General features: G+C 36.7%; 1 protein-coding gene across 1 annotated transcript in view; it reads left to right on the forward strand.

The window, feature by feature from the left end:
- The window catches only part of KCNH5 (potassium voltage-gated channel subfamily H member 5), a 275,077-nt gene that overhangs the window by 39,082 nt on the left and 210,915 nt on the right, over positions 1 to 25,080 (forward strand). The window contains exons 4-6 of the mRNA XM_010962243.3: positions 3,632 to 3,760; positions 12,363 to 12,478; positions 18,914 to 19,306. Of these exons, the coding sequence (XP_010960545.1) occupies positions 3,632 to 3,760; positions 12,363 to 12,478; positions 18,914 to 19,306 (638 nt within the window). The remainder of the gene's footprint in view (positions 1 to 3,631; positions 3,761 to 12,362; positions 12,479 to 18,913; positions 19,307 to 25,080) is intronic.

Consider the following 25,080-nt stretch of genomic DNA (forward strand, 5'->3'; position numbering starts at 1 on the left):
CAGTCCCTGCATGGGATGAGTTAATTTATTTAGTGTTAATGATAAATGATTGCAAAGCCAGTTTTTATCTTAAGTGGAAATTGATGGTAAATTCTTCCCCAGTTCAGGAATCATTCTAGCTTCAACAGGAAACACTTGTACCATATTTATGCTGGTTGGGTTTTGTGGAGCATAATTTATCCTCTCCATTGTACCTTAAACATTTGTTCTCTATGGAATATTTAGAATTGAATTTGGGTTTCTCTTTTTATTAATAGACTATCATAGGGGTAACAACACCCATAGGCACTGCTTCACAGCAGTGCACCTGGTAACAGGAACATTTGTCCTCAGTGGTTTTACCTATGGAATGTCCTTTCATCTTATCCTTCATTTTAGAATCAAGGCTGAAAAGGTATTTCTCTTTGACATCATAGCCAAATGTCTGTTGGCTTGTCAGCTAGAAAACAATCCATTCTAAGGGGGAGAGGGTAGTAGCTCAGTGGTAGAGTGCGTGCCTAGCGTGTGTGAGGTTCTGGGTTCAATCCCCAGTACCTCCATTAAAATAAATAAATCTAATTACCACCCCCCCAATAAATTAAATTTAAAAATTTAAAAAGAAAAAAGAAAGCAATCCATTCTGAATGATCAGCTCTGTCTTCTGCAAGAGAAAAGCTGAGCTCTAGTGCTTTCTGGGTCTTTTTCACCAGGTCCAAATACTGATAATTATTTGTAGAAGACCTGTATGCCTAAACTCCCTTTTGTTAAAAAATTTTTTTTTTAATTTTAATTTTTTTGGTGGGGAGGTAATTAGGTTTTTTATTTATTTATCTTAATGGAGATACTGGGGAATGAACCCAAAACCTTGTGCATGCTAAGCATGTACTCTACCACTTGAGTTTTCCCCCGACCCCTCCCTTTCATTTTCATGTAGGGCTGTTATTCCTTGAATGACTTAAATATGTGCCTGGAGTTTAGCAAATAATTTAAAAGTATTCCATATTACTAAAATCAGTTCACCCTGGCATTTAAGCAGAATAACCAATTTTTTTTCTGATTTTAAAGCTTCAAAGACAAGTCCATAGTTTCTGATTTTTCTCAAAAATAGCTTCATGAAAATTTTGTTTTGTTTATATCTCTTAAATCATGTTAGCAGTAACTTGAATTTTTCATTCCCAAAAGTTTCCTTCCAAGGTAGTTTGGATGGTTTGCTTTAGTTTGATGGCTTGAAATAATTATCTGGCCTTTGTTCAGGCCTGTCTGATTCTTTTCAGATAACTATCTATATACATGTAGCTGTCTGCTTAGTGCCAGTAGGAATTATAGCCCACAGCACTATAGATTAAAACTCTTCCGGATAGTATCTGCATTGAGTTTTTTTTTCCTTTAATATGAAGAGTAGAAATTACCCATGTATTGCAATGGAGTTCTACTGTACTTTAAAAGCAGCTTTAAATAATCTTGTAAATAGTTAGCTAAAGGCTTTTGAAAGTCAACTGAAAAAAGTATGTTTAGGACATTTTTTAATGTTAGAAAAGTTCACATGTCTGTAGAAAACTGTTTTGGGGATGCCTGAATGCCAAGTCCTCCCAACACTTCCGTTGAATAATTAGGCTAAACACCATTTGCCAACGGAGAGATTGAGGTATCTGATTTAATAATATGTGTCACGATTGACATTTCAGTTTGCAGCCTCTCTTCTTTAGATCCATTGCTCTGATTGATGGAGCTTCTTCTACTGTTGGAAAGGAAGCAGTGGCTCTGGGATAATGACTGAAAATGGATCTTTGTGTTTACACAAAGGCAGAACTGTCATAGCTGGGGCAACTCCAGATAATCTGTGCCAGGGCATTGCCTTGAGTTCCCAGCAGCTACAGACCTCTTTGCCTAACCCTCCCGGAATTCCCATCACCTTGAACCCCAAATCCAGAATATGGATTAGCCACTCAGCAAAAACTCAGCCTACTTAGGGAAGTCTAACTCTGTAACTCAACTTGAAAAAACTCTACCGTGATATCTGAAAGCAATTTTAAAAATAGCCCTGAATCTATGCCAAAATTTGAAAAGTTTTCATAGGAAGGTCTGAACTGTAACATCATCTCTTTCTGTTTGGATTTCTAACAGACCTTGGAAAACGACTTATTTTTAATGCCCCTTTTTCTCTGTTTATGACCGTGCTGCCTCAAGCTCACTGTGTTGGAACAGCCACAGGCCATGTATCTGCCAGCATCTGGGTCTGGTGATTTGTCAAACTGTGCACATCACTCACAGTTCCTGGACACACTGTGTAAAATAAGAAGCAGAAAACAAAGAGCAAGCCTTTCTGGGCGATGGTGTGATTGTTTTTGAGATCCCTGTCTCATCCTGTAATCATTTTGGAAAAGGCCATGTCTTTCCGTAGGCCCCCTCAGGTTGCAAAGGACTGGGTTGTCAGAAACTGAATATTTATAGAAATCTCCTCTCTAATTCTCTGACTTCTAGCACCCAGTAGTTAAGTCACCTATTCTCATGTAAATGGAAAATTCCCCTTTGTGGTGATATTACCTGGTAATTTTTGGCCAGAGATATGGAGGTGCTTCTTATTGGTTTTCTTTGGAGATCTCACTAACAGGCCATCAACTCTTACCTAGAGACTATTAACAGCTGTACAGTTCACTCCCCATATCCCAAACCTGACAAGAATGAATGTCTTTAAGACAGAGTGTTTGGAGTGGCTTTATTGCACTGTGGCTTGGAAAGACTGTAATGGAAAATGTGTCTTTTTGATTCTGATGGAATGTTCCCTCAGTGCTTTATCATTTAATGGGTAATTATTCCTTTGTAGGCATTTCTTGTGTCTTCAAATATTTATTATTTGACATAATTCCAGTTTCTGATTTGTCCAAATCCTAAGCCTTGAATGCTTTGAAACTCTGTGTCTTCTGAAGTCTGCAGGAGCCATTGTTTCAAAAACATGATGACAAGGTCCAACCTCATGCTTTGAGTGAGAGAGGTGGGAGCAGTGTATCATGAAGATGCCTGAGACTTTCAAGGACTAGGGACATTTTTTTTCCCTTTAACATGACTTTAAAGGTGTCTGGTATAGTTCTGTGTATATCAGGGCTCAACGGTTGCTAAAGTTCTCTTTCTCTGATGTGGGGATGCAGTCAGACCTATAGAGTTATCTTGTAAGTTTATCTGACTGATGAGAGAGACTTGAGATAGAAAAGCATTTCAGATGTTCCTCCAGAAAGAATACTTATCAGAACATCAGGTATTGATTTTTGAAGTCAAATGGAAACACTTGTCAAAGTGACAAGGAGAAGCATGTAGGAATGCTCACACTTGGCGAGACTATCAAAAGGAGTTGGTAAGAGTGGTGTAGGGACTCCGATCTAACGGTAATGCTGGCATTGCTTAAATAGTGAAACCGCCATTTTGATATTTTGGGTTGAAAAATGTATTTATTAATTTTTGGTAGTTGTATCAAAATCAACTGGTAGTTGATAAAAAATTAAAGTTTTTTTTAAAAATCCTTTTCAGCAATTAAAATACTGTTGTTTTGGTGCTGATTCCTGGCATAGCAGTTGGCAGCTGAAAGAAGAAGGAAAGCAGGAGGCCAAATCATTGTGGTGGCTATGTCACACTCCACTGTCTTTTCTCTCTTTAACAGGAACCCCTGTTTGGTTTTATATGCAAATTGCACCAATAAGAAATGAACATGAGAAGGTGGTTTTGTTTCTATGCACTTTCAAGGATATTACATTGTTCAAACAGCCAATAGAGGATGATTCAACAAAAGGTAATTTTCAAAGGAATTACCATATTTAAGAATTAGCCTATCACTTAAATTTATTATTATTATTATTATTACTATTATTATTTTATTATTTTAACAAAATCCACTAGTTGAACTGGAAAACAAATTTTTACTTTGTGACCCTTCTTTTGCTTTATATTCATTCGAGTAACTGTCCAGAATGTTTTATTCAATCATATTATTTGAATGGAAGTAGAATGTTGAAATAATAGTTGGTTAACTTAAATTATAATAAGAGAATTGACGTTAAGATACAAGGAAGAGATTTCATAAAGCATTGTTAGTTTCAAATCAATATAATAGGAGTTTCAACAACTTCTATCATGCTGAGCTTTAGAAATAGAAAGTAAAACAGCTTGTGGGATTGTTTGGGTGAAGTTCTGTTAGAACACAGTTGATTAGTTGATTAAATTTTGTTACATTGATTAGAGTTTGATTAGTTGACTTTTGCAGGTTATGTTTCTCCCTTTATTTGGTTGTTGTAGATTCTCTTGAGTAGATGTTGCTAAATTATGTAAAGAAAAGTTCTGTCATCCAGAGAGTGGCTGGCAAAATGCAAACGTTCTGATTGGAGTCTTATTGACTGTAATACTCAGAGACTGCTGTAGGAAACATTAGTCAGTGGCATGAGCTTTTACCCACTTTTCTGTGTAATTTACTCTCATTTTATTCTCTCCAGTTATGTTTAAATTAGCAACTGGTGTCATATAAATGAAGAATTTCAAATACCCTTGGAAGAAGTTTTTATGAAATGTTATTTTTAATAATCTCTTAGGAGACTAAAAATCAAATATTTTTGTTACATTTAGTGAACATTGCCTTTTCTTACCTCTTAAAAAAACTGACACAGAAGTTTTAATCATTTCAGCTGTAACCATAATTATAGAAAAATTTTATTAGGTTTATTCCCTGGATATAAATTCATATAATATATGAATTATATATATTATATATGTATATGTTATTATATGTGTAATACCTGCTCAGTCTCTGGTTAGCATCAAATTACAAGAGGAAAATATTGTGATATGCAGACCATTTAAAGTATAACAGAGAACACTTCATTTGTGAGTGTTTCTGCAAATGTGTGAATTAAATCATCTCCTGTAAGATTGAATAAAGTATTTATTTTTGGACCCATACTACCTGTTCCTCTGCCTTTACTCATAGACCCAGTGTCTAGGAAGTTTAAAGTAGAAAAAATAAATACTGTTTTTAATAGAATAATCTTCTAATAGTACTTAGGTTTAATGCTCCTTTGTTTTAAAATTCATGGTGCTCCATGTAGTAGCAGCAGAATACATATTCTTCTCAAACTTAACAAGGAACAGTCACTGACTAGCTCACATTCTAGCCATGAAATACACCTTGACAAATTTAAAAGAGTAAAAAATCTTACCAGGTATGTTCTTAGACTGTAATGGAATTAAACTAGAAAACGATGAAAGACAACTAGAAAATCCCTAAATATTTGGGAACTAACACATTTCTTTATAGCCCATGGGTCCAAAAAAAAAAAAAAAAAAAAGCCTTTAATTAGAAAAATATTTTGAACTAAATGGAAATACAACTTATCAAATATTTGAGATGCAGCAAAAGCAGTGCTTAGAGAGAAATGTATATCATTAAATGCATATTTTTGAAATGAAGAAAGATATAAAATTTATAACCTGAGCTTCCACCTTAGGAAGCTAGACAAAGAAGAGCAATTTAAGCCAAAGAAAGCTGAAGACAAGAAGTAATGAACCTTAGGGTAGAAATCAATGAAATAGAAAATAGAACAAAACATTAGAGAGAATGACTACAACCCAGAGCTTACTCTTTGAAAAGAATATTGAAGTTAACAAACATCTAGCCAGGCTAACCAAGAAAAAAGGAGAAGACATAAATTACCAATGTCAGAAATTAAACAAGGGCTATCACAGCACATCCCATGGACATGAAAGCATGCGAAAAACAAACACACACAAAAAACCTTGAATGATTCTGTAGTCACTGAATTGAAAATTAGTTAAAGTGGACCAACTCCTTAAAAGGTACAAACTACTAGAACTCACCCTAGGAGAAATAGATAACCTGAATTGTCCTATATCTATTAAATAAGTTAATAATGAATAAATTTCCAAAATTAGAAGTGCAGATGGTTTCATTGGTGAAAACACAGTCTTTTCCCGAAAATAGTAGTACAGAGAACTCTCCTAACTCATTCTATGAGGCCAGGTGTACCATCATACCAAACCCAGAAAAAGGCATTACAAGAAAGGAAAATTACAGACCAGTCAATGTTTCTCATGAATGTAGTTGTAAAAATCCTCAACAAAAATAGATCCCAATAATGTATTAGAAGAATTACACACATACCCAAGTGGGATTTATTCCACATATGCAAAGCTGGTTCAAAATTCAAAAATCAATCACTGTAATCCACAACAGGCTAAAGAAGAAAACTCATATGATCGTATCAGTTGGCACAGAAAAAGCATTTCACAATCCCCAGCACTCATTCATGATGAAAACTCTCCGCAAAGTAGGACTAGAGGGGAACTTCCTCAACTTGATAAGGAACGTCTATGAAAAACCTACAGCTAACAGCTGAATGTACCCTAAAGTGATAAATTTTAAAATAAAAGATAGCTGATTGGCACATGATTTGTGGCCTAACATATTTCTCAACTGAATTTCTCTTGCCTTCTTACATGAATGACACCCTGACTGAGTAAGAAGCTTTAATGGCACAGAATTTCTCCCCTAAATATTTATACTTAAATTTTCATTTATATTTGATGATTATTTTTTTTTTCATTTACTTTAAATGATTTCATGCCACAGATAAAGTTGGCGAAGAAAAGCACAATACTTTCTCATAGTTTTGACCTGCTGAAACAATAATGGTGGTGACTATTTATGGAAACTGAACGTTGGTAGCATTTTACAGTGAGGTTGGGGAGAGTGTGCTAATGTTGAAGGACTGACTTTTATTTCTCAAATTAATATCTCTCCATTTATCTGCCACCACCCCTATCTCTCTGCATCGTCCCTTCAGAATCATAGAGCTCTTTCTCTCTTAAATGTGTAATTTATTCTTACAAAATATGACATTTGAATAAACTCCAGACAACTCAGACCACTTGATTTCTGAACTGTGTGTTCAATAGACATGTAAATTAGAATTTACAGGCAAAATCAAACTCCATTGTGAAAAGCATTAGAGCAAAATATCTCTTTTCAGTGCCAGAATTTGTAGTGGAAGAGCTTATTTTAAGTAGACTTTTATTTTGAGACTCCTCCACACCTTTCAAATTACACAACAGATTTCTAAAGAAGTATTGCACAATGTAACTATGAATGGTGTATACAAGCTACTTTCTATTATTCATGTGAGTTGTAAATTTAATATGAAAAATTCAATAGAAATAAAGTATTTATGCCATTAAGCAATCATCCTACTATCCCTATGAAACTAGCAGTATAGGAAATTATGCTCTGAAAACTTGGCACCAAAATGCATCTTTCAACTTTTTAAGTTGAACAAAGGGGAACGTGGAACTTTTGGGAAAGGGCAGATGAGATTTCATGATAACAGCATAGTATCAAAGTAATTTGAGTCTAGAGTGTTAAGGGTATTTGGAGACAATACCCTTACTTTTAATTCAGCCTTGGGCACCAGAGTTACTTAAAGTGAACCTTTTCATGACTCTTCTAGGAATATTAATTCCTTTTGTTTATTTTATCTGTTTTCCCCAACCAGAAATGCTGACTGAACGCACGGGATTGTGCAGGCCCTACTCCAGGTCTTGGAGAAACAAAGTTCCTTCCCTTACAATCTAATGGGGGGGGGTGGTCACAAACAAGTAAATATATAATAGAAGCTTTCTGCTGATTTCTCTTATTTCCTCAGTATAAAAGAGGAAATGCAGTTATCAACTGAGAATAAGAATGGTGAGGAGGTGAGAGGGTGTTGAAAGGATAAGAAGGAAGAGGAGGTATGAAATGGTTGTGTAGAGAATGGAGTGGCCAAGGTTAAATTCAGCAGATTTGCTGGGCAACACTAAGGCCCATGTGAGGCTCGTGGTCATACATTTCATTAGTGTCTACGAGCATGATTATGCGTTTAGTTCACCCATATTTAGTCAGAGGTGTCTAGGTGCCAAAGTAGGTGGGTTGGATTTAACCAGAGTTGGGATTTGGTCAGATGAGCAGGAATCAAGAAACTCAAGAATCAGGGAGAAGGGTCAGGGAGTTGAGGATGCTTGCAAGGGAGTGGGTTGAGGGTGTTTCCAAAATTTTCAACAACTACTTAGGTAATTAAACCTTGGTCTAGGATATAGGAAATAGTGTTTTAGGATGCAGAACAGACAAGGGAAATTACACACCGTAAAGCCAGAATATAACTTTTTTCATCACAGAACAAGGGCATTTTATCTTCTTATTGTGAAAAGGGGCCAGTGACAAAGGCCCACATCCTTTGAGGATTTGACAAAGTGTTTGGAAGCGATGTCAATCTCCTACTTGTAGTGGTATATTTACCAGGAAACTCAGACATGTGGCTGAAGGACTTGTGTAAACTGGCTAATTGTGAATTTTATTTCTAAATTGTATCTGGGGTAGTAACTATAACGTGACGACAGACAACTAACTTGAGTGTAGCTCTTCCTCATAATGAATCCTATGATCACCAAAACTTCACTCTAGATTAATTTTTGCCTCTAACTTAAATGACAGTGAGTGACGTCATCAATACCTTTGGCTTATACCGTGATGGATGGTAGCAAAAACCGTTGCAGGGGAAGAAAACCAGTTTTGATAGAGGAGTTAATATGTGTCAGAAGCTTTGTATTCTTTATTGTTCACTCCTGTAATTCTGAAAATTAGTATCATCATCTCCATTTTTCTGTTGAAGATCTCGACACTCAGAGTCTGATTGGTTTGTGATCCAGTGTTCTCCGTACTGCAGCATGCTGCCTCATCCTTTCAGTGGAGACGTACTTTTGGGGCTTGGGCTCCCTAATCCCCTGCTCTCCTTTTTCCGTATAAAAATGAAGCACAGGTTGAGAACACTCTGATTCTGACAGGATTGTACTGTTTTGAAACAATAGAATTTGCTGATAGTAATTCAAGGGAGGGGGAAAGTGTTTTCCCTATCTTTCATTCCTGGTATTGAGGTCTTGAAACTGTTGGTCAGATTATCAGTCAATGGTGCCTGATACATCATTTGTAATAATACAAAAGGGAAAAATTACAGCCAAGAAATCCATTCTGTTGGTTATCCATATGTGTTCTAAAAGAGGTGGCCCAAATCTCTGCCCATTTATACTGTACAGTATTTTCAAACAGATTGCAAAACTGCCGAGACACTTATAGTGTGTTCCCAATAGTTATGGCATCTTCATGCCAATAATTGAGAGAAAAAAAATTCCTTAGGAATGAGAATAACAGCAAAAATAGCAACCTTTCCCTTGTGGGAAGCCAATGGTTTTCTTTAGAGAGGAAACAGCAGATGAAATATGAGTAATTATACCATGTAGTCTCTTTGGCCAAGAGTATAATTGTTTACCTAAGCTTTTTTCTTGTAGATTAGAGTCTTGTGTTGCAGTCTAGTACATTGATTTAACTGCCGCTGCAACTTCCTTTTATTTTTAAGAATAGGCAGTCCATGACAGAGAGGTTAATTGCAACCCAATAGAGCTAAACTAATGTTTTATTAAGAAGGAGTTGGCATCCTGAGCTTTTAGGAGAACAAATGTTCTCATAATGCCATGAACAACTCATAGAGCAAGTATTAGGCTCTTCATATTCGGCTGTCTGTTCACATTACCCCGTATTGACCACATCTAAGTAACATCGGCGAACTGTGCTGAATAATCAGTCACGCCAGTTAGGTCTCTGTAAAGGTGAGATCAGAAAATGTATCGCTGAGAAAAGTTAGAACTGCTGATCTGTCTTTTTTCTCTGACCTAGTTGGTGTGGCTGCTCAACTTTTTCAAAGTTTGACGGTACAGTGGGGGTTGGTGACAGATCAAATGAACTAATTTAGCTAATAACATGGGCAATTCCAGATGTGTGCAAGAGCACAGAGGGATAGGCATAAGGAAATTCACTGTGAAATTGTTAGTGATAGTGAAAAGTCTAGAAACCATTTACATGTCCATGAATATGTGCATGATCTGGAAAGAGCAAATGCCTAATTCTCCTAGTTCATAAAGGTACAGGCAAGAATCGGATGCCACTGTGGGTGGGTCTAGAGGTGGAGGGGACAGGGGAAGTTGAAGGCTGTTGTGTTTCTTATGTCTTCTTTTCCTGCCTATAACATATTTGATAAGGTAATCTGCTGAGAGTGAGGAGAGGGGTGGTTAGGGGTCTTGAGAAAAATGCTAACTGTTTAGAACTGAGGACTACAAGAAAGCCCTAACCAGAGACAAATAAAGAGATCACTGAGCAGTTCAGGGAGCTCATTTCTGAGTGCTCCCTTTGATTAAAATTTGAAACAAAACACTCCTTGACTTTGCATTGGTTTTCCAGCTCCCAGGGAATTTTGATAGCAAAGCTCATAAATGGTTACTCAATTAGACAACTGCCTTTGGCTTTGCTTTCTTTAGGAAGAAGGAATCTTTCCTAAGTATTTCCTCCTAAATTTCTCTCTTCCAGTAAGTCTGAGTCATTTTGACAATTGCCACCACCTTTTTTGTCCTGTTAGCAGCTCCCCAATTCTCTTTCCAAGGGCAGAGTTATAATCTTCCACGCTTCCTCCCAAGCCCTCTACCACGCCCTTTCTACTTTCTCCAAGCCCAAGCCCTCCCTTCAGATACAAATGAGTCATGCTAGTATCTGCCAAGAGCTGAACATATTTCCTTCTTGTATTCTGACTTTAACTGCATATAATATGGATGCTGTATCAGTTCCTATTTAACTTTTTAAAAATTAATGTTCTCATTCATTCATTCAACACCGTGTGCCACTTACAGTACTAGACAACCAGAGATAGAAAGATTGAGATTTGGCGTCTAAAAGTCACATCAGGCAGTAAGCTCCCTTTTCATCTATGTTTGAAGGTGGTCTCTCTTGGAATACACTGTGGGTAAATTTTCAGAACGAAGAATGAGCATTGCATTTTTCTTTCAGTTTCTTTCTGCTATTTAATCAATGATAGTTATATTTTTCCCATAGGAAAAAGTGCATGTGTTTTATTTTCACAGTTTAACATTTTTTCTTCCTTCAGGAAATTGAAATAAGGTAAAGGGCTGAAATATTTCTTGATTATATTGACTTCATGTGTAAAATGAGATACACATACAGAGACATATTTGAAGAAGCACTGTTTTGTATTTAAATTAGGAAGTGCTGCTTCCTCATTAAAAAAGTCGTGCATGGTCATGATGCTTGAAATAGAAAACCAGAGGATGATGATAAGCTTTTATCATCATGTTTCTCTTTCCTCACATATTTACTTTCTTGTATGATCCTAGGGAGAAAGAACACATGGCATTTGATGGTTTGTATTCTTCCATGTGTTAATGAATTTATTCCTTCAATATCTCCTTTTATTTTTTAAAAATATTTTCTGAACAATATTTAAAAATATTTTCCAAACCTTATTGCACAGAGGGAGTAAAAGTAGGCTTCTCTTTTAATCCAATAATCAGATGTACTAAGAGTTGCAACATTACCTACCTTAGAAATATGAACCTTCAGTAAGTATAAGATTGACTTGGAAGTTTCTAGAAATATTCAGCACAATTATAATATTCATTTGATGTAAGAAGAGAAATGATCAACAGGAAATATTTTAATAGACCTATTGCCAATATAGTTATTGTCATCTGAAGACATCCTCACCATTTTAACCCAGTAAAGCAAAAACCAAACCCAAACCCAATGATAATAAGACACGATAATATTTCATGTTAATGTTCATGATAGTAAAAATGGAGTTATTTTTAAAGTTATATGTAACTTTTAGTAATTAGTTAATCAATCAGTTAATGACCTATTTTATGCCAGGCCCTGTACCAAGTGTTGAGGATGGAGAGATGAACCACAATTTAGTGAGAGTGACTGACATGGTTATCAACATCCCCTTGGGGACTTGTTGTCATTTGCCTACAGCTAGTAGAAGGAGGGAGAAAGTGCGGAGAAGTTTCACTTGCTTCTTAAGTTGTTGCATACGTGGAAGTGACACATGTCATTTTTGCTTTCATTCCATTGATGAAAACTAGGGACATGGCTACATCTCGATGCAGGGGATGCTGGGAGATGTATTCCAGACTGGGCAGCTGTTTCCCAGTAACAAAACTATACAATGTAAAGGGGAGGTCAGATTTTATGGACAACTAGCTGCCTGGCTATAGGGACTAAATAATAGATGTGAGCAAAACACAAAGGTCACACATAAAAATTACTTATTATTTTATAGCTACACTTGAAATATATAATGATGTCTATGTAGCAATACAATGCTTTAGATGGATACTTTTCATTAATTCTGCATGTTATGCTCTTTCTGAGATCCCTTGAATATTAGCAAGAATGTTGGCTTCTGTATTCTTCATGTGTGAAAAAACTGAGACTTTCTTTCCTTATTTTTAAGGTTGGACAAAATTTGCCCGATTGACACGGGCTTTGACAAATAGCCGAAGTGTTTTGCAGCAGCTCACGCCAATGAATAAAACAGAGGTGGTCCACAAACATTCAAGATTAGCTGAAGTAAGTGTGAGACTAACTTTGCTTCCCAAAGTGGTAGTGGTTGTACATTTTTCCCCCAAAATGTTTCAATATAGATATTTCTGGCTGTTATTTTACAAATACTTACCTGCTGATTGATTTTTTCCCTTGCAGAATTATAGAAATTTCATAGATTTATTTTTATGCTCTCCTACTTTGGAAATGGGAAAGTGATTTATGACATCCCAGGTGATGTCTGCAGAGTAGGAGGTTTCCTCTGAGCAAATGAGATAGGAAGTCCACCCATTCATTTACTTATGTGTGCAGCAAACACTTATTGAGGGTTTGCTCCATGCTTGGTTCTCTGCAGAGGATGTAAGGGTGAGTAAGCAATGGGTCCTATCATCAAGGAGTTAAAGTCCAGCACAGGAAACTGACAACAAAACGTGATAAACATTGTGACAGGGTGCAGTGGGAGCACATGGAGGAGTGTTTACCCAGACTTGGGGCTTTTGGAAAGGTTTCCTGAGTGAGATGCTATACCTGGGCTGAGTGAATCTTGAAGGAAAAATATAAGAGGCAGGTGAAGAAGGGCTGAAAGTCATTTATACCAGGGAGTCCAGCATGTGCAGACTCAGAGATGAGACAATATGATGCCTTTTGAGCGTGAATTCAATGTGGGTGAAGTCAGGTAGGAAAGGAAGCGCTAAGGTGGTATACAGTGAACAGTGTCGGCTAGTGTCCATGTGGGAAATGACATGATCACGTTTGTGTTTCACAAAACCTCTCAAAGAGAGATGGGCCCCAAGGGTCTCCTTTGATATCCCGTATTTTCATTGTACTAATTTGAAAACATTATTCTAAAAAGGAGCCCATGGATGTCACCAGATTGCAAAAGAGGTCCATTTTTTAACCTTAATTACAATATTTATTGTAATTTTTAAGCCTTAATTACAGTATTTATTCTAATTAAGACCCCTTGCTTGACCTGGTGGCTCCGTGTTGAAATGGTAGGTAGGGAAACAAGGTAAGAAGTTCTGGTGGTAATTCAGCTAGGATGACCATGGCCTTAAGCAAGGGAACCAGCAGCAGAAGTGGGCAGATTGCAGATGTAGCAAGATTAGAGTCAACGCATTTGTTGAGAGATTAGAATGATTATGGGAAAGGGGATGAGTCAAGGACAACGCTGTGTTTTTGGCTTGAACAACTAGGTAGATAGTGCTGCTGTTGGTTAATAAAATATCAAATAGAAGAGAAAGAAGAGAAGGTTTGGGGGCACTGATAATAAGTTCAGTTTTGAGCTTACTAAGTTTGAAGTGCCTGACAGGAAATTCAAGTGGAGGTCCCTAAAAGCAGGGAGGTTCATGGGTCTGGCTCTGGAGGGATATCTAGGTTTGAGTCACAGTCCTTGGTGTCACCTCACAGACATGGCTGTTAAAACCATAGGACCAGGTGATAATACCTAGAGAGAGTGTATTGAAACCAGAGGGAAAAGGAATGAGGGCAGAACTTCAAGGCAGCCAGAAGCTCTGATGATCACATGTCTTCTGTAATCATTATGTGCCTTACTGTATGAAAGATGCCAAAAAGCTAATCAAAATACCAGAACTATGCTGATCACTAAGTAGGCACTCACAAAATATTCTGACGTAACTTACCACAGAAGAGAAAGACAAAATTAAATGTCTGTGTCCATCGGTTTGCTCTGCTGGATAAAAGTGAGTTCATGTGCTCCAGAGTAACTTTCTAAACTAGTTGCAGATATTAAATTTAGTTTGGAGAGGGTTAGAAAGTAACAGACATTCTTTCTGGAAGGCTCTGGAGTTTTTCTTGGACCGTTGCTAACAGAGAGACTTGTATGACTTTCTGCTCTAAACAGCACTGTTAGCTTGGGGAAAGAGTAATACTTCGATGTGCAGACATGTCTTAAGGGCCTAAGTAAGACATTAGCATATCTGAATGTTAACTAATCACAGCAATCACAGTATTTTAAAAGATGATATGCAGTTAGCACAAGAATTAAAGCAATTAGGTACAGCTTCTTTTTCTCAGTAGTGCTTGTTATTAAGCACTGCTTGATTTTGAAGCTACTTTCTTTTCTGCCTTCCGTTGCCCAGTTTCTTTCTACAAATCAAGGCGAAGTGTAGGAGCTTGTCTCTGTGGCCGCTGACTTTTACAGTCTTGATTCCTTCTGGCCCTTAACTACACCCTATTCAGTTTTTCTTTCTTTGTTAACACAAATGGGCAAGAACAAGAGGAAAGAGGCCATAGAGGAAAATTTCTACCTTAGTTCCCTGAATCACTCAAGATTGGATTTTTCCCCCCTCTGCATTAAAAGGGAAGTTCCTTTCCCCTTGACAGCTCATCATTTTTACTTTAATTTTTTGAGGAACTTTCATTCCTTTTCCTTCCCATCTGACTTTTTTTTCTTTTTTTGCTTTGCTTTTTGATTATTGTCAGTTTCTTTTCCCTAATTCACAAGCCTGATTCAGATACAAAACTGCTTTCTGTCTTAGGCTTGATTTCAGAGAACATGTAGGAATAACAAGGTTTTCAAAAGAGATGTGGTCTGTGTGTGCTCTTAGATCTTCAAAGACTGACCTAGAAGAAGCACTGAGTTAGCAGAGAGAGAGAATTTTTTCCAGTTGTACTCAGAGTCATATAATTTACACAACCTGAGTATTATTTGGATTTGCTTTTGAATTTCAGGCTCTTTCACTTTTTCCAACACATAAAAATTTTATCTTAATTCCACTGGGTCCTCTAAATTTGGAGCTGATCGCCAGTTTCAAAGACCCTGATCTCCATGTAGGCAGTTCATCTGTTTTTCCACCTGCACTGACATCCCGCTGATTGGCTTCTGCTTGTCACTATCGTACTGCGGGAAGGTAAACATCCCCACCACCATCAGGTCCGAGGTCCTGAATCCTTCAGCGTCAGTGCGCTTAGATATTCAGAGGGAAGGAATGTGTCTGTGGCAGTACAATAATACATCAGAAAATGTGATTTCATCCCCTCCTCCACCTAGGGCTCACTGCTCGTGAAAGTACAGAGGAAACAAAGTGGAGGGCTGTTCCTCACTGCTTTGTGAAGGAGCCCCGGTGCTGGGGCTGAGGTTAACGTGGTGCTCTGCCTGTGAGAAAGGTCGGAGCTGAAGCCCCTGTGTCCCTTTCTTTGTTGTCCTTGCCATTCTTTTCCCCTTCTGCCTCCTCTTCTGCTCCCCTCCTCTTTCCCTTGTAGCATTTTTTTGGGATTGCTTTACAAACGCAAGTCACTGTCTGAGAACTGGGTTATGAATGTCTGAAGAAATAGAAGACAGAGGTTTTATCTTGAACTATGCATTATAATCACCTGGAAAGATGATGAAACTATAGATTCTCTGAGAGCTGACAGAAATGAATTTAATTATTTCCTGGTGTGGGGTCAGTATACATGAATATACTGTATTTTTTTTTAAACTTCTCCAGATGAACCCAGTTGGTAGCCAGATTTAAGAAATAGAATTCATAACCCATAGTATGCTTTGAAAGCTAAGCTTTAAACTTCATTTTATGTCCTTTCACAAATAAATTAGTTTAAAACAGAAAGTGGCTACTTGCCATTTTGACATCAACTCATTTTGCGAGGCTTGGGCAGCTAGACATCATTTAAAACAAAATATTAACTTATAGTACATGTGCGTCTATCTTTTGTCAGTCATCTCTCAGTTCTTGGGGTGTATTATTGTAATCATCCCATGCCTTAATATGCTTGCAATACAAGAATATCTTTAGATGGGTGAATACCAAAAGGCTTCCAGTTCTTAAGTCAGAAATCAACAAGCAATGGGCTGTCGTAGCCAAAAACCATAGGTCACGATACAATACAATTATTTTATTCCATCATGGTTAGTATTAAATGGAATCAGACTTGTCTAACAGATGTTCCAACAACAGAAACTGTTATGTGTGAAAGTGTTGCCTATGTTGTTTTTCACACCACTGCATTTACTAGAACTGCTGAGAGGACAGTATATACAATTGTAAACCTAAGTTGATTTTTTTTTTTTTGTCCTCACTCTTGAAAGGAGTACTTCTTTGTGAAAGCAGTTCTTACAGCTTTGTTTTCAACCAGCAAAAAATATTTTATATGTTATTGTAACCTGTTGTCCTATACATTCTGTTGTCCTAATTGCACTGTTTTCTAATTTGTATTTATGTCTTGAGACAGTAACTTTTTGAATAAAAATAAACCTAAAGCTCTAGAGGAGACACCTTACATTATTCCGGGGCGGTGAGCAGGGCTGACTTGTCTATTAGCACTGTGTGTGCAGCCCATGGCACTTTCAGAGGTCCACAGGATGTTTGAATTTCTGTTAACAGTAGAAGGTAAAAAATAAATGTTTAGGTAAAATTTTTGAATATATGACACTAATTTTTTCATCTTTGTAACAATGCAGTTGTAAAATATAATTTTTATTTTAGTATTTACAGAAATGTCTCAGACCCTTGAAGGTCCTAATGCACCCTGGCACTGAGTTATTTTCTAAGTGTGATTTCTCTGTACTCAAACTATAGACTGTGTGAATACAGATGGTAAACTATTGGTTATGGAGGAAATTTTCATGTTTAACACAGTGAAATTGGTACGGTTGGACTGGTGGTTGAAAAGTGAGAGAGAGACCAGGATTCTGTATGATTCTATGTACTTAATGCTCCGTCCCAACATGAAGCGTACCTTCTTGTAGGATAATTTGTTGCTGAGTAATTTAAGACTTTACAGGAAAAGTATGGCTGGGTGACTGATGATGAGGATAAACATGTAAAAGTCTTTACAAACAGTACTTACAACTCCCAAACTTAAAACAGTAATTATAATGCATGGCTAAAGAGAATATCAGTGATGTTTTTCACATTTCAAAGTAGTAATAATGGGTGTTATATGCTTAGTTTTCAGTTATGTAAGTTCTGTGTGTAAAAGAAACTTTTCAGGATAAGTCTCTCCCAAGTTTCAAAAAAATGCTAATATACTTGTTTTGCTTTGTGGCATACAACTTAAATGCTGTATTTGTTTTCACATTCACACGTTTAGTGCATTTATAATTTTATAATGTGAACTTGACTCCTACTTTCTGGGTCCCATTAGTCCCAGAGACACTGAATAATTGGATGCATAAGAGGGCGAAGCTGCTGGAAACAGTATTTATCAAAGTCCCATTTACAGACTTCTTAATACATAGGTTTGCTCAGCTCTAGCTTCATTGGTGGCAAGGAGCTGAGGTCTCTGACCTGCTTCTTCAACTCCTTTTCACAATTTCCAGGTTCCAGGTTCTGGAAGGAAGTGTTAAGTCCTATGTTTGTTACCATTGCCCAGGTCTGAGCTCTTGCTTTGTCATTTGCTTTCCTTATTGTCTCTTTAATGAGATCTAATTACAGTAAGTCAAGGTTCATCTAACCTTACATTGAAATTTCTCCACTTGTCACAAAGATATGGAGAAGCAAACTTGAGTATTTAGTATTTTTTTTTCCTAAAGGGAATTTGCATCTGGGCATGAAATCCAATATTCTTTAAGTCCTGATTGAAAAGGTAAAAGGGAAAAGCAGGCTACAACATACACAACCCTGATACCATTGTGCCAGCCATTAGGGTCTTGGCTAGGTCCCACTCAACAGCACCAACCAAGCATTAGAGTCAGTTATGCTCTTAAGATGCCAAATAGGTGAAGAATGGACAATGGTGAGTCATGCAAATGACAGCTAGACAAATCAGTGAGAGATGTGTGGTTCTAGGAAAGCTTGCCCAGTGAGCGTGCAGAAGGCACGCCCAGAAGTGGATGTCCAGCAGTGCTGTGGGTCAGTGTCGGTGTTGGAGGAGGTCATTGACAGGATGTGACTGCCGGTTGACCCTTGAGCTGGACCCAGGCAATTGCAGGCTCCTCCCCACCTCCCCTGTCCTGGGAATGTTATGTTCTCCCAGTGGGAACCATTTTTAAGGATGCTTCTTTGAGAGAGTATGGTGCTGTTGAGGCCATCTGGACTGAATATGTGACTGAATCCTGTTAAAACCTCTGTATAATCTTTTAAGATGTGGTGGGTGGGTTCAGAGATCTACTGGTCTTGTTCTGCTCAGTAAAGGCCTCGTAAGTTCCTTTGCTTATTAAAACTGCCACCTACCAATCAGGAGCGGTCTGCCTCTTTCTTTGGTCTCTTCCTGACTTCTGTGTATGGGGGCCAGTTTTTGAACCAGCAGTTGGCCACTGGAGAGAAAGCCAGAGGGAATGGCAGACAGATCAACTTCAGCAGAGTGATTGGACTTGGAATGATTTTAAACAAACTTTGATACAACTCAGAAGATGGAGATGAAACTGCAGAGCATGACAGGGCTTGATACCAGGAGTCATGATAAATAGGCTGTAGTTTGACTGCCAGTAAATTTGAATTCATTCCTAACTGTGCAGAGATGTCCAGGTCACTTATGTATACATTTTCTCTCTTTTAGGTTCTTCAGCTGGGATCAGATATCCTTCCTCAGTATAAGCAAGAAGCGCCAAAGACGCCACCACACATTATTTTACACTATTGTGCTTTTAAAACAACTTGGGATTGGGTGATTTTAATTCTTACCTTCTACACCGCCATTATGGTTCCTTACAATGTTTCCTTCAAAACGAAGCAGAACAACATAGCCTGGCTGGTGCTGGACAGTGTGGTGGACGTTATTTTCCTGGTTGACATTGTTTTAAATTTTCATACGACCTTTGTGGGACCTGGTGGAGAGGTCATTTCTGACCCCAAGTTGATAAGGATGAACTATCTGAAAACTTGGTTTGTGATTGATCTGTTGTCTTGTTTACCTTACGACATCATCAATGCCTTTGAAAATGTAGATGAGGTAAGTTTCTTTCTTTTTTTTAGTACTTGAATCAGTGTTTTGAGAAAATTATGATCAGAGAATTTTACAGATAATCCAAACTTCTTTTTAGCTACCACTTTCAACCTTCACCATACTAAACACTTGCTATAAATTTTCATAATTGATTACCTTAAATTGATATTCATCTGCTTCTTTTTATTGATTTCTGGTTGAAAATACTAATTACTGGGAAAATGGCTGTGGTTGATGTTTTGGTTAAAGGAGGAGGAACAGAAGAAAAACCACAGCATTTGGAGTCAAACATGGATCATGAACTAGATAATTGATTGAAAGATGATGAAATAGGTGTACTTTCCTGGGAAAACTGTAGCATTTTAAAACTCTGTGTATCCATAGATCTTTTACCTCCTTCCCTCCAGATACATATGGTAACAGTCCTTGAGTTAACAAAAAGATAGAAAACTTTTATGAAAGAGCAATTCTTGAATTTATGCCTTTTTTGGATTTCTTTTTTTAAAAATAGTTTTTGCTTTAAATTTTGTCCAAGTACATTTGTGGTTAGAGATTGTATTGGACGACTTCTGATGGCTGGTTTAGTTCAAGATTCTGCTTTTTCACTGTTACCTGCATGACTAGAAATACTTAAAACATGTGTAATATCTTAAAAGACCATTTCATCCAGAGCTTCTTAGCTTCTCACTTAGTAGTGGATGATTTTCAACTTGCTACACCAAGGATGCATATAAATGAGTCAATATAGAATGTATCTATTATTAAAATTTGTGCCTAATAATTACAAACTTAATTTCCCTAAAGATTCTACTCTGTCCTTGCAGACTGCTCAGATGGAAAATTCTTCACTATGTTGTTGTCATTCTGTGTGTTGGGAAGTAGATTAAAACTTTTCTTCAGTAACTTTTTCCATAAAATTTCTGCATTCAATCAACTTTAATGATATTAAAAAATATTTCCCTGAAAGTTAATTATAGACATTGTATTTTGATGTTCTACATGTAATTATTACTTTAAAAAATTGGGAAAAAAAAAAGAAATCCTAGTAATTTGTTTTTTAATTTTAGATTCTACCTACATCAAGTTTTTTATGGTACATTTATTTCCTATTTACCTTCTGGAAGGGTTGAGAGGGGTTAATTTTGAAAATGCTAATCATATGATAAGAAAATAATAAGTAGTATTTATATGTTCACTTACTAAATGGTTTAATATATTCAGATAAATGAATTAAGATTTCCATTTTTAAGAACATAGGTATAAAGATTTTAATTAAAGATAATAAAAATAGGGTTAATTCATAAAAAAGAAAATACATTAAATATATTACATAAGATAAATGCATTTAATATACTACAAAAATATATGAAAAGATCCTCAGACTTACTCATACTAAAGAAAATGCAAAGTAAAACTATAGACTACACTTACCATCAGTTATTTCATACACTAGGTTGGTGAGTAACGTGGCTAAGGATGCACACTACTCAGATGTCCTTTCATGAAAACCTGCTGCATGGAGCACAGTTAAAGGCTCCCTGGAAGTTAAAGGCTCCTGGTTTGGGAAAGCCAGTCAAGCCAATCCTTAGTATCTCTTCCAAACTCAGCATTCAGTGATATCACACTATTGTGGTATACTGGTAGCTTGAAACTGGCCACGGTGGGAGTATTTACACCCAGAAAGTCATAAATGCTATGAATAAAAACTTTTTAAAAAACTTTATGTAGAATTAATTGCTAATGGTTTACTAGTACACCAGTGAACACAGTTGACCGACACCGGCTGTGGTTTTCTGATCCGCTGCCGTTCACACGCTGAGGCCGTGTTCCTCAAGGCAGCACCCAGGCAGTGACTAGGAGTGGTGGTAGTATAATGATTAGCCTACTCCTGCCCAATGAAGAACTCCTCTATCCAGCAGCTTTGCTCTGGGATTCCCCATTTCCCTTGCTGTGGTTGAGGTACTTTGAACAGAATTCTTCCTTCCCTCTTCATAGGTTTCAGACCTGCACTGTGGTGTGAAGGTTCCTCCTTCCTCCCATTGTCCTTCCTAGGCACTTATCTCAGTAAAATTCTTGCATATCTAACCCTGACTTGGCACCACTCTGTAGGGGACCTGAACTGATAAAGTGATGGGGTGAGGTCTCTCATACATTGCTTAAGGGAGTATTAACTGGTAAAATCTCTATGAAGAATAATTGGCAGTATCTCATTTTGAAACAGAGAAGACCCTAGAGGTAACCACTTTCAAGTTGTGGGATTCTTTTATTTGCCTCCATCAGCAAACAACAAGCTTGTGAATCTACTTCTTGGTTTTTCAGTTTTAGGACTTGGACTTCTTACTGTGGTGAAATTTGAGGTTTTAGCCTCTTTCCCCCTGCCCTCACTATATACATGCACTCTTTCTATCATCTCATTCTCACAATATAGGTATATCATCCTTTTGGTTCCATAAATATTAAGTGTTTTTTAATCATTATGACTGCAAATATCTATTTATAGCTGAAACTTCAACATGCTGTGATGACCTTTCCTTTTCTGCACTTTCCGTTTTCCAGAGTTGATAATTACCTGGTTTTATCATTTGCTTAGTTTTACTTGTACTTATCACTAACTCAGCCACTAAGCTCTATGCCAGTTGTCTAAATCTGCCCTCATTACATCGATCAAGCAATATTCCATTAACCTCATTTTCTTAAACAAATCTCTTTACTCTACCCTCCTAGCTGATTGACAGTTTGGCTAGCTACAATGTTCTAGGCTAGAGATAATTTCTCCTTAGACTTTTGAAACTCATAGTGCCATTACAGTCTACTTTCTAATTCTGTTAAGAAACTTTAAGCCATTTTTTCTCCTGGAAATTTAATATATCTTCTCTGTACAGAGTTCTGAATCTTTCCAGTGGTATGCCTTAGTGTGGGTTGATTTTCATCAGCTTTGCTGGTCACGGACTGGGTCACCTTTTTCAATCTGGAAAAGCATGTCTTCTGTTTTGATTTTTTCTTATGATACTTTTCTCCATCCCTTTCCCCTCTTTTCTGTTTTCTCTCTTGCTGGAACTCCTTTTGTTCAAATATTGTACCTACTGGACTGGTCCTCTAATCCCTTTTTTTTTCTTCTCTTACTTTCCAATCTTTTATCTTTTTGCTATACTTCCTGGAGATTTTCTCAACATTATTTTCTAACATTTCTTGTCACTAATAATGCCTTAAAATTTTTTTTTTTGCTTAAAATCTATTTGGCTTGATACTAATAAAGCTAAATTAGCATTTGTATATTGGTATATATATATTCCTATCATTTAACTTTTTATCACTCTAGATTATTATACTCTAGTTGTATCTTTTATCAATAGTCTGTGTACATTCTGAGGATCTAACTGTTAAGTTTAGTTTGTTTACATTTATTGTAATTAATTACTTTTTGATTTACTTAGAGCATCTTATTTTCCATTTTAAAATACTTTTTCTTCACTTTTCTCTGTTTTTACTTCATTTTTCTTGTTTTCGCTTCATTTTTCTTGTTTTCTACTGTCTTTTGGAGTGATTGAATTTTAAGAATCTCCTGGATTCTCTCTACTGGATGGGAAGTTTTTCTGTTAATTGATTACTCAACATTTTTAGCATCAATATTTGACTTTTTATTATCTTTGCCCTTCCAAATAAATCAAGGACCTCTGTTTGCCTTCTCATCTTTCAAACTAGTATTGTCTTGTATTTTGGTTCCACGTTACTTTCAATTTTCTCTTTTTAACTATCAGATGCCTTCTCTAGGACATATTTATTGTGAACCTTTGGGATGGATCTCCATTTCCATATCTGTAAGAAAAAAAAAAAAAGAGAAGGAATGCCTGACTTCCTTGCTTCACAAGATGGGTTTTAAGGAATAAATGGGAAAGCAGCCATGAATCATGTTTGCTTGTAGAATTGTGCATATCTGAGGGGATATTATTATTTCATTTGTATGTATCTGTTCCTCAGCTTAGTTATAAGCCCTGTGATGGTGAAGAATGTGTTCCATCTCCTTGGTAGTCCTTCGTTGCTTAGTGCATATTAGTGACTCACTGACCTGAAGCAATGAAATGTTAGCAAGGTTTTAGTAGATTGTACAATGACATAAAAACAAAATAGAACTAAAAAATGAGGAATTGAGCTAGTGTTGGAATAGCAGAGTATGAATCTGAAAATCACAGTTTAATCCTTTAACATGATACGGGTGCAGAATGACCTAGAGGACTTAATAACACTTTTTATATTCAAGATTGTCTCAGTCGACATGCTCTCTGGAGGTAATTTGATTTATGAGGAATTCACAAACTGTATATGTGATTCTTTAAGAGAATTTTGAGGCAGGGAAGCCAGAGTCCATTAAAGGAAAGCATTCTGTTTGGAAATAAGTACTATAAATTTCCTAGAAATCATAATGGGGGTAAAAGATGTTATCACTGAGAATCCAAGGAATAGAAACAAACTCCTTTGTAGCATGAATTTGAATACAGCTCTGGGAGGTCCAGAGAGCTTGATTTCTGGCAGGCTGGGGGGACTGAATTATAAGATGTCATAGAAAGATGGGGCTGCTGCAGATAACACACAGTTTGGTAGCCTAAGTGGACTTAGGAAATGTGATACACGGGGAATTCAGGGGACAGTGAGTGATATTAGTAAGTGGTAAACATGACAAACTAGGTCAGAACAAATTGAAATTTGGAAGATGATCACTTATGCTTTGTTTCAGGAGGCAAAATGAATGGGCCAGTGACTACTAAGTGGAAGTGTATAAATATTCCTAATTTCCAGAAAAGTTTATGGAAAATAATTTTCTAAATTATAATTTTTCTTGAATTATGCCTATCAAATGGCCACATGCATTACCTTGTCTTAGCATATCTGTTTACATAGAAAATTTTTACCTCTTATCTGGTCATCAAAACAAGAATTGGAAATCAAAGAAGCTAGTTATATACATAGATTTTAGGGGCTTTTTGTCACTTTTGTTGAATTTCAGACCCTCTCCTAAGAATAAATAGCATGTTAGAAATTGTCATTTAGTGCAGTCTGATTGCCATTACTTTTTCATTCAAGGCTGTATGTAGATAATTGAAAATAATGTTTGAGTGGTATAGGTAAAAAAAAAAAAACATAATTTTTTTGTTTTCCTAGTTTTAATCTTACTGAATTCATGGAAACACTGCCAAGTCTACCTTGGAATTGTTTGATTTTTCTTATCAATATATTTGCCCAGCTGATAATAAACTTTTCTTAAATAGTGGTTTTAGGTTCACAGCAAAATTGAGAGGAAGGTAGGGAGACTTTCCATACAGAGATTTCCCCCACCTCCCCCATGATCAACACCACCAACCACAGAGATACATATATTGTAACTGATGAAACTGTACTGACACGTCATATTTCCCAAAGTTCATCGTTTGTGTTAGGGATTACTCTTGGTGTTACACATTTTATGAGTTTTGACAAATGCATAATGACATATTGTAGTATCAAACAGAGTAGTTTCACTGTCCTAAAACTCTGTGCTCTGCCTATTCATCCCTTCTTACCTCCTAACTACTAGCAACCACTGATCCTTTTAGTACAGTTTTTCTTTTTCCAGAATGTCATATAGTTGGAGTCACATGGTAGATAGCCTTTTCAGATTGGCTTCATTCACTTAGTAACATGCGTTTAAGATTCTTCCATGTCTTCTCATGGCTGATAGCTCATTTTTTTTAGTGCCAAGCAATATTCTATTGTCTGGATGTACCACAGTTTGTTTATCCATTCAC

This window comes from Camelus bactrianus, chromosome 6 (genome assembly GCF_048773025.1).
Source record: "Camelus bactrianus isolate YW-2024 breed Bactrian camel chromosome 6, ASM4877302v1, whole genome shotgun sequence".
Lineage (NCBI taxonomy): Eukaryota > Metazoa > Chordata > Mammalia > Artiodactyla > Camelidae > Camelus > Camelus bactrianus.